The sequence below is a fragment of the Colias croceus genome, chromosome 1 (assembly GCF_905220415.1).
Source record: "Colias croceus chromosome 1, ilColCroc2.1".
In the NCBI taxonomy this organism is placed as follows: Eukaryota; Metazoa; Arthropoda; class Insecta; order Lepidoptera; family Pieridae; genus Colias; species Colias croceus.
In genome coordinates, this window is record NC_059537.1 from 8883003 (window position 1) to 8894637 (window position 11635).

The 11635-nt window shown below is 31.3% G+C and overlaps 1 protein-coding gene across 4 annotated transcripts in view; it reads right to left on the reverse strand.

Annotated features, from left to right (window-relative positions):
* Positions 1-11310, reverse strand: part of LOC123693161 (histone-lysine N-methyltransferase, H3 lysine-79 specific) — a 29314-nt gene extending 18004 nt beyond the window's left edge. For all 4 annotated transcript variants that reach the window (XM_045638150.1, XM_045638143.1, XM_045638137.1 and 1 more), the window contains exons 1-3: positions 11096-11310; positions 9598-9638; positions 7279-7417 (exon numbers count right to left, since the gene is read on the reverse strand). In XM_045638150.1, coding sequence (XP_045494106.1) covers positions 7279-7417; positions 9598-9638; positions 11096-11179 — 264 coding nt within the window. In that variant the 5' untranslated portion in view covers positions 11180-11310. The remainder of the gene's footprint in view (positions 1-7278; positions 7418-9597; positions 9639-11095) is intronic.
* Between the last annotated feature and the right edge of the window lie 325 nt (positions 11311-11635).

Here is an 11635-nt window from a genome sequence, read left to right on the forward strand (position 1 = left end):
TATTTATTTTTTATTATTTACAATACCTACAATGTTTAAAAAATTGATTTCTACATTGCAAACATAGACACATATATATACTAGTGGTCCGCCCCGGCTTCGCCCTTGGTACATGTTTATGTTTTCTTTCCATAATAACCATCCTCGTACTTCAAGGAACATTATAAAAAAATAATTATCGAAATCGGTCCACCCGTTCACGCGTGATGCCGCGGCCGTGACCAAGGGAAATAGGTCTGCCACTGATATCGATATTGTGCCTAAAGCATAGAACCTCAGCGTCAACAGTAATTGATGTTATGGAGATACCCCATGATTCCTGAAATGACAACATAAATTAGGTACCTATGTAATAAGGTTAGACGTGTTTGGTATAATATTAATGCCTCCATTAAACTAACCTGGCTCCTTTTATTCGTACGTCTGGATAAATTTCAAGAAGTAATTGTTCAACAGATTCTTTATCAAGTCGAAATCTCAATTGAAATTCGTGAGAATCCAGGGTCGCAAAAAAATCCACTCCTTCTCTATAATATATACTCTTTCACGCCCACTATCTTCTTCCGAAATTCGATATAATATTTAACACTTCTCTATCACTATCTGAACTCCACATTTCGATACTGAAGCGGAAACAATGAAATAGTAAGAATTTAACCGCCCGAAATCGACGGGTAAGCAAAATGCTATACGAATAGTAACTTTGACAGCATAATGACATTAAAAATATTTATAGGAACGCGATAAACTGTCTTCTCCATACAATATGCTTACCGTTCGTTAATAGTAACCCTCCCATCCGTCAGTAGGAAGCCGTCGGTAAGTTGCTTGACGAGACGTTTTTTATAGGAACGATTTTCGCTTACGCTTGGTTAATTATACTACTATTCGTAACTAAAACGGATCGTTTTTCAAATATAGGAACCGGGCATCAATAACGATAACCTTGACATTCGTGCTTAAATGACCTAAATAAAGGAACAACAAACGACTACCTATACGACCTTGTATCGGATTGCAATATGGTTTATAGCAGCAATACACTACCTACGTCCTACAATAAGTAAATATATGCTATATAATAATTATTTCTTGTTCTCTAGTACACCAATAAAAACTATTATAAAATATTAAATTGATTTTCTTTTTTATCTAGATGTATGTATAATTAAAATGAAATAGTATATTTGGAACAAGTGGGCGCAAATAACATCTGGTCTGATAGCACAAACATAGCAAACTGTGGGTGCGCGGCCTCGAGCTTTCCTTATGAGTTTTGATTAAACTTTGAAGCATGGGCACTGCGTTGACGTCGAATATTGAAATTCGTCATTTTCCGGGATTCGTTTATCTATATGATTAATGCCCGGTTCCTATATTCAACGGATCGTCATAGTATCAAAGCTACTATCCGTTTTTCTAGAACTAACTACGAGTCGTTATTACCGTTCCACAATTTTATTTCTTGACGTGCTATCGACGGACATCCGTTGGTCATAAAAATACCGAGCCCTCTTCACTCACAGATGTGCGTTTCGTTATAAGCCAAATTGAAATTAAAATAACACAAAATTCAGGACAAAATAAGTTAAATATACAGCCGAATTATAAACTTTAAGAATAAAGTTTCTTATTAATAAAGAACTAATACTAAAGAACTATATATTTGTAGACATCTGCGTGATAATTTTCCTTCTAAACAACCTAATGCGTTACACAGAAAGCAAAAACGGAACGTTTTTCTCGCGCACGCGTGCATTGCTTGTCAGTTGTCAAATTATTGTCATTCATTGTTGATTGATGATTCATTGTCAAGTTTTATAATTAAAGAATAACAACCACTGTTTATATATTTATTAAAAATGGATATTACGCCGGTAAGTACGCCTTTATATTTCTTCTTTAAAATCGTCTGCCGCTTACTTTTTGCTTCGGACACTTTTAAAGTCAAACATATATTTCTGTTACAGAAATCGAAGAAGGCTATGAGTAAAGACGAGATTGCTCAATTATTATAACCAGTAAGGAGACTAATGCTTCTACGAATAAATTAAAGGATGAATGTTGGACTTCGTTGACCAACACATTTAATGCAAAAATTGGTCAAATACCTACCAGGAAAACTTTTTATTTTCAGCCAAAAAATTCAAACATAATAAGGATGATGGACAAATATTATGAAGAAATAATTGAAATACTGAACACACAATAATTGAAATACTGAACACACAATAATTGAAATACTGAACACACAATAACTAATTAATTTTTGTATATTATTAAGCAATATATCTAGACATACGGTAGAAAAAGAATTTGTTAGGTAGTGCTAAATGTAAATCTTATGTAAAAAATGTATTTAGTTCAGAGAGCCTATTACAGCGTTAAGGAATATAATATAGAAGATGATAATCGATGGAGGGTTGTCGTGTAAGAATCACAGGACAGTTCTTTGGCATATATTATGTAGTTACATATTACTATGTAAAATTAAACTGTAATAAAGAAATAAAACTTTTATTCCATTTTATTATGTACTTTTATTTATTTTTTATTATTTACAATACAATGTTTAAAAAATTGATTTCTACATTGCAAACATAGACATACATATAAATATACTAGTGGTCCGCCCCGGCTTCGCCCTTGAAATACTGAACACACAATAACTAATTAATTTTTGTATATTATTAAGCAATATATCTAGACACACGGTAGAAAAAGAATTTGTTAGTGCTAAATGTAAATCTTATGTAAAAAATGTATTTAGTTCAGAGAGCCTATTACAGCGTTAAGGAATATAATATAGAAGATGATAATCGATGGAGGGTTGTCGCGTAAGAATCACAGGACAGTTCTTTGGCATATATTATGTAGTTACATATTACTATGTAAAATTAAACATAGTTATAAAGAAATAAAACTTTTATTCCATTTTATTATGTACTTTTATTTATTTTTTATTATTTACAATACAATGTTTAAAAAATTGATTTCTACATTGCAAACATAGACACATATATATACTAGTGGTCCGCCCCGGCTTCGCCCTTGGTACATGTTTATGTTTTCCTTCCATAATAACCATCCTCGTACTTCAAGGAACATTATAAAAAAATAATTATCGAAATCGGTCCACCCGTTCACGCGTGATGCCGTGACCAAGGGAAATAGGTCTGCCACTGATATCGATATTGTGCCTAAAGCATAGAACCTCAGCGTCAACAGTAATTGATGTTATGGAGATACCCCATGATTCCTGAAATGACAACATAAATTAGGTATGTAATAAGGTTAGTCGTGTTTGGTATAATATTAATGCCTCCATTAAACTAACCTGGCTCCTTTTATTCGTATCTACGTCTGGATAAATTTCAAGAAGTAATTGTTCAACAGATTCTTTATCAAGTCGAAATCTCAATTGAAATTCGTGAGAATCCATGGTCGCAAAAAAATCCACTCCTTCTCTATAATATATACTCTTTCACGCCCACAATCTTCTTCCGAAATTCGATATAATATTAAACACTTCTCTATCACTATCTGAACTCCACATTTCGATATTGAAGCGGAAACAATGAAATAGTAAGAATTTAACCGCCCGAAATCGACGGGTAAACAAAATGCTATACGAATAGTAACTTTGACAGCATAATGACATTAAAAATATTTATAGGAACGCGATAAACTGTCTTCTCCATACAATATGCTTACCGTTCGTTAATAGTAACCCTCCCATCCGTCAGTAGGAAGCCGTCGGTAAGTTGCTTGACGAGACGTTTTTTATAGGAACGATTTTCGCTTACGCTTGGTTAATTATACTACTATTCGTAACTAAAACGGATCGTTTTTCAAATATAGGAACCGGGCATAAGCCAATCTGCTTCTATTAAATATATCATATTTTATATAGGGAAAATTAAGATGATACAGCAAACCGCTGCTAAAACCAAAATCGTTTGGTGTTAAAGGTGAAATAGAACTAAAATACATAATATTTCATCACAAAAAATGTTCAATAACAATAATTGGAGCTTTTTGGATTTTTTTTTCTATTATACCGATTGCGCAGTCAAAAAAAGGTCATTAACACTATGTGAGACATTCGCGTTCGTTTAATAATGCGGTCATCGACCTCGTGTGCGAACCACACCAAATTTTAATCGATTCTTATTTGAATAAGGCTATTATTATTTTGCTATCCAATTATAGAGCATTAATAGTTGTGACGTGACCGCATAGCATCAGAAACAAAAAAAAATCATATTCTTTTATGATTAGTCACATAATATATTTTATCTTTAGTTTTTAAAACAATGAGTGAAGGCAATCAACTTTTGGTTGAGACGTTTGTCCGCATGCTTAGGTCAATCAACTTGAAGATTGACGGTAATGTCGATGACTGAGTGTAGTACGATGGTAATTCTTAAACTTTCACAAGTCAAGCAGTTTATAGATAAACAGATTTTTTTATGAACACAAAATAAAAAATGTATTCATAATTAGGGAAGACAAAATTCATATATGTATGTACATATGCTATATATGCATATGCATAGTTCGAGTTTGAATGACTCAATTTTGAAAATTCTTTCACCGTTACCGTTAGTTTGCAACATTATTCTTGAGCGACATACCTAGGTAGGTACTTAGGTTATATTTTTTACGTTTAGTGTCTTTCACGTCGCAAATAAGCCAACAGTGAACAGATGTACGTTATTTTACACAGACTTGTAAATTGTATTTTATATCTGGAGAAACCGTTCAATCTAAGGGGCTGTTTAGATGATTTCAATTAAATTAATAAGTTAAAAACGAGGCCAGGTACAAAAACCAAAAAAATAAGGCGATATTTTTTTCGAAGGGAAATTTTACAAGGTAACAAAGCAAGGTAAAATTCTTTTTACTGGGCGGATAATATCAAATTTATCTATACTTTTATATCTATACATACTAATAATATAAAGCTGAAGCTACAGAGTTTTTTTGTTTGTTTGAACGCCCAAATCTCTGGCACTACTGGACCGATTACAAAAATTATTTCACTGTTTCACAGGTAAGTGCTCGATCCCTGGGCCTGGGGCTAAAATCAGTATGTACCACGGGCGAATCCTGCGCGGACAGCAGAACTATTGTGTAGTACCTAGTCAATGGTTATGATGATGATGATGATGATGATGATGATGAATGACAATAAAATCTTATAAATATCTATTGGACCCAATTCCCAAATACGGCTAGGCCTATAATAATACGCAACGTGTGTTCGCGGTTCTACGGAACAACGTCTATGGATAAAACTGAAAAATTAAGATTAATTTTTTTCTACGTATTTTTCCAGGATAAAAAGTATCCTATTTTACGCCCAGGATAATAAGGTATAATTATACCAAGTTTCATCGAAATCGAACCGCTAGTTTTCACGTGATGCCTTCACATACAGACAGACAGACAGACAGACAGACAAAAATTTTTTTAATCACATATTTGGGTTTGGTATCGATCCAGTAACACCCCCTGCTATTTATTTATTCAATATTTTCAATGTACAGAATTGACCCTTCTACAGATTTATTATATGTATAGATAAAATAAATAATTTAATTAAGTTCCACGCGCACAAGATATGATGATAGTTTGTAGTTCCTACATAACAGACTCAAGGTTACGTACCTACGTGTTAGGTATGCGGGTGCAAGTCATCGATGACGGTGACATCATGAATTAAGTACTGTGTACAGTTGCAGTTATCAACATTTTATACTTTTAAGAGTTCAAAATATGATTAAATATTTTGAACAATTTCAATTTTCATTAAAATAAAAAATCTTCTGCTATTTCGTTTTTTAATCTAAAGATTTACTAGTTAAAATAAATTGGAGAATAGATTTTATTATTGTGTTAAGTCGAACGGCTGGTTACTTCTCCTTTATTAATGATTTTAAAATGTCCCATATTTCACAAACAGTATGTAGACGTCTAGTATTCATCATCCCGGTCCACTATGTTATTATATTTTATAATGTACACAAAATTTAAACGGTTCCAAGTTACTACATAAAACTAAAGGAATTCGCTTTATACTAGGATATTGTTACCAACTTCTATATTTACGGACTCAAATAGAATGCATCGTTTAATAATAGATCTCTCAAGCGGTGTCTGCTACGACTACGACCATCGATCGTTTTGTTGCGTCCTCGACGGATGACGCCATCTTTGCCCTCACGTCCCCTCTTATTGCTGTACCTTCTCGTCATCATGCCCCTCACTGCCCCCTATTTTATCTGACTGTGTAAATAATGCATTAGGGATTGATTGACCATATGCATCTGTGTAAATTATTATTATATAATAATTAATAGCATGTTAATTACTATTCATATAAACGATTATATCGCAAGTACATCTATTAATAATTTATTAACTGTACCTGACACTTTTTTATAATAGGTCATTGAAATAGTACAGCTTAACCAGGAAATGTAACACAAATAGAACGAAGTGGCATTGAAGATGTTACTAATAGGAAACCATGCCAACTATAGTTTGAATCTCCACATTATAATATCATTCCAAATATTTTAAAATATACCTACTTATGGATTATAAATAAGTACACAATGTTATTTTCCCTGTTATCTTCCTTTAAATTAGAGTCGTGATTTTAAAGAGTTCAATTTCAATGTTATGAAATTTATCAGTATAATCATGATTTTTAATGTGAACTGTCTATAAAATACTGGAACCAAAAATATTGTGTTTAGAAATCATTATTCAGTAATTTCTAATTAATACGAATAGTTTGAGAATCAATGTTATGTTGCGCGATAAAGTTGTTTACATCTATGACCCACGTGACACGAGTCACACAAGCAAGGGTCGCGCGATGTTACGCACGGGGGTCGCGAAATGCCCTCGATGCACCGGCAGCGGTCGTATCACTTGATCGACTTAATGTTGGTATGTATTACAAAATTATTCATATAACGAAAAAAGGAAATATAAACGTATGTTTAAAGATAATTTTTTTAAAAGTTTATTAATAAAGTATTTGACCTCATAGAACAAAACGCGCATAGTGCGACAGCTCGTGTGATACTATGACCTACTATAGTGTGTTCACACATGACATTGCAGATTAACCTTATTCAATTTTATATGCTCCTTTGATATAAGTAGGAAAACGCACAGACAATATTGTTTGTTTTTCTATCCACTAAGAATAAATCTATGTACATTGTACATATATTATGTAGAAACAAATTTAAAACTTACCAAAGCAACTACTGAGTCTATGGCGCGGTTGAAGCGGTCGCAAAGAGCTCGCATACTTTCGTATGAGTGGGTGTCGTAGTCGCTTAGGATGTTCTTCTCCAAGGCACCCTTCATTTCCGGTAGGTCGTCGCATACCCACCTTTTAAATAAAAAAGACATTTAACTTTTTAATCAATATTACTTGGCAATGTTTAATTACATAATGTCTATTGTCTTTATTTGAGCTTATTTTATGTACACACAAATGCCATAGTAAAATCCCATCAGTTTGGTTGTTTTATTATAACCTGTTTATCGGCTTCATCTCAATTACGTCAGGGAAAAAAAGTAAAAAAAGAAAGTTTAAAAGACAGGTTTCAAGGTCACTGAATGTGAGTGAACGTCGAGAGGTCGCCAGGCCGTGCCCACCCGACCTCACGGGAGCAAAGGGTGACCCGCTTTGTAAAGCTTTTCTATTTATGCTAATTAAAGCAGTGCAATTTTATGTGAATGTATGAATAGCTTTTAGAATAATTAACATTTTATTAATATTACAGAATACACTGTAAAAGGCAATGCTAAATAATATATTATTTATATTTTATAGTGAAAAATATGCAACGAAAGGTCATTGTACCGATTATACATTAAATAAAATAAACAAGATAAGTTTTTAAATCATTGGCATTCTTAGAATTTTTTTTTGGTAATTTATAATTTACAAAAAAAAAAAAACTAACGTGCATAACGTGAAAATATTTATTTATGACCTCTGATTTTCAAACTTGCGACGAACCAATTATGTATATGTGAATTTTGAGTTGAACAGTTTTAGAATGCCAGAGCACATGTTTTTACGTGATAATTAATGAACTGGGTAAGTATCTCCATTTTCTGAGATTTTCACCTAATTTGGCCTAAAATGACTGCACTAACTCAAAATTTTGCAAACCAGGCAAAGTAATTTTGCATTGCAAATAACAATCAAATTAAAAGCGTGATTTCATAAAAATAAAAATTTCACTTCTTTATTACAATAATTATACAAAATGAATGGAAATTGTTCAATGTTATTGTGTTCCTTATCAGTATATCACTATATTTATAGTGTTCACGCAGGTACATTGTTTTATTGCAGGTCGGGCAGTAGGGCGATGTCAAAAGTGGTTTGTAGTTTGTACTAACAATGCTTGTTACTCATCAGTTCAAGCAAAATTGTTTGGGCGGTCGTTGACACCGTGCGTTGTGCGTCCTTCGTAAGTCAAACAATCACGCAACTAATAGTTATCAGAGCACGTTGATGATCGTCGACGAGTATATTAACGTAAATCGTACCATTATATGATGCCTCCATTATAATCAATTTTATAATAAAAACTAAAATGGCTATTAAACTCTTTTCGGAATTTCGATAATATTAGCTTTGTATATCTTATCATATGAATCTAATCTTCTATTAAATTATATCTGAAATGTATTCAGTTTTAAATGAGGAGATCCTCAATGATAACTATCCATTAAACATAAACCAGGCTGCTAACAATTTTTTTTAATAATAACAATTTAAAATACAATATTAGCTGGTATACTTATGCTCTTATAACCTCTCCTTCTACCCACCTATGTTATACTATTTAAATGAAGTTACATATTTAATGCTGTTCCTAATAAAAAAATATTTAAAGTTTAAACCTATTTGGCTGTTATTCTGTATTAGATGGATAATGTCTATTTATAGTGTGAGGCCAAATTTTTTTTATGCAATTTAATATTAAGTATAGTAAATTTAACAGCAAATATACTTATTTTTATTAGATATGAAAACTATTGTTTAAGCATTTAAGTATGTTGAGAAAAGTTTAAAGTTAAAGTTATTTTTCAAATTCATCACTATTTATTAAAATTAGATATTTCTTAAGTGATAGTTTATGAAGTACATATTGAAAAAGTAAATTTACATTATATGCTACAAAGATGAAGAATTTGTTTGAAGTTTGAATGCACTAATCTCAGGAACTACTCAACCGATCTGTTAGAATTTTTTTGCACAATAAAATTTTAATATTTAGTTTTAAAGCTTTTTAAGTGACATATTTTTTGAAGAATAGAAAAAAAACCCTATATACTTATAGATGATTCCTTAGTTCTTTAACGTATATTACCATAGATGTGGCCGGAGCGGACCACTAGTATTTAAATATTTAATGCCCCAATTCCTGTATTCTGTTACACTCACGAAAATTTATATTGAAAAATACATAAAAAAGGTATGTACCTAATGAAACTTTTTATTTTTAAATTAACAAATTATGTTGAAATTCAAAAAATATGTTCACTCACCTTATAGTTTCTACTATCTCCAGGGCCCCATCGTGTTTTTCCTAAAACAATAGTTATATAATAAATACATACTATTCTTCATACTTATGCATACTTCCTGATGGTATTGTTTTAACCATCAATCATCTCTATGTTTATCTTTGAGCAAGTGAAATTCTAAATAACTTTGCTATAATAACACTTTTGACTATGTGTATTTGTAATTTTTCCACATTTTAAATTGCTTTTTATAATCAATACAAAAACTTATGCCAACAAGTTATCAGTAGATTTATCAGTAAATTTATACAACCTTTGTGTTTATATTAGATTCATACAGTTCCAATTCCAGTAGATTCATACTATTATAGTTAATGGACCTAGTGATTTACAACTCAATAATTTATTTATGCAGTTTGTTCGCAGTGACTTCAGAAATGTAACATTTGCTGTTCTATGAAATAACCTATGAATTGAGAATTAAAACTGTAATTTGCTTATAGTTACTGATATTATTTAATACTTTGTTTAACATAATAGAAAGCATCATTAACTGTGTTGTTATTTATATTTTTGATAATTTAATAACTATTTTGAAGAATTACATACAGATTACTGTGTTGTTACTTTATTTTTATATTTGTTTTTAATATACTCATTTGATAAAAAAACCTATATTTATTTCTGAACAATACTGTAGTTATAGTATTTTTCAGTGATATTTAAAATAATAATTATTAAAAAATAAATGCAATTCTAATGTGTTACAGAAAGACATCTCTTGGATCTATTGAATGAGCAAAAATGAAAACTCAAAATTCTTGAGGTCTGTGGAGTTCTGAATTCATATAACCATACTCCACAAATAAATAATAAACGAAAAAAATTATATTAATCCTTATAGTAAATGGTAATGATAAATTTATATTATAAGTTGTATGTGTCCTACATAAAAATTCTAATCATCCTAACCTTATTCAATGGACTGTATTGATAAACACAAACATAAGATACAAAAAAGTAAGCATATTCAAGTACTGTAATTTTTGGGAGATAACAAGTGTCTTGTTACAATGTTTTTTTTAATTGTTTGATGTTTAAAATTCAAATAGAGATGATGAATAAAATATACGCAACAGCAGGGTGTACATATCTAAAAAAAGCCGACACCTTGACAAAACACGAGGTCAATACACTCGAGAAATATAGAAGCCATGTGATCAGAAGACTATTTAAAATTCTTCTTCCTATCTTATGATTTATAAATATTGAAGAAAAAAATGTTAAGACACCACATGAATGTATAGCTATGAAAAAATATTGTGTTTATATTATTAGGTAGTAACAGACACATTAGCAACGATTATGAAAACACTACGAAATAATGTCTTATATTTATATAACGGTATTTCTAAGATGTAAAGAAACTACTTTCATATTATGACTACATAATACTTCAGTACGATTTTGTTATGTGCATGCTAATTTCTAAGTTTATCATCGCTAATGCTTTCCTTACCGAGCCATGACCCGATGTAAGAGGCCATGTATAAACAACGGGTTCCGCGCCTGCAGGAGAATGCAAGCGTAAATCCAAAGCCATTATAAGATAACCGCTGCATTAAAGCACACTTTTTTCACTTATACACTAAATTTAACACTAAAAACAATTGGTATTAACATAATTTCACTGCACTTTCACACACACACATTCTTAACTAGGCTAGGCGCCATGTTGAAAATAATATCAATTCAAACATGGCCGACATATTTTATGTTGGTAACAAAAGCCACAGAGTTGAAACACCAAATTATTGTTTTCATTTTTTTAAATTAATCAAGTACTTAAATATTTATCAAATTATTACTAAAAATAACAAATATATTAAATAAAACATTGAATAATATAAATTTAAAAGGATTAAATATAATATAGTGAACATTGATCCGCTCCTTGGTACAGTGGTTGACGCGTGAGCGTAGAACCGAGGGTCCTGGGTTCGATTCCCGGTGGAGACGAAGTAAAAAAAAATGTCACGGTCTGGTAGGACACAGAAGG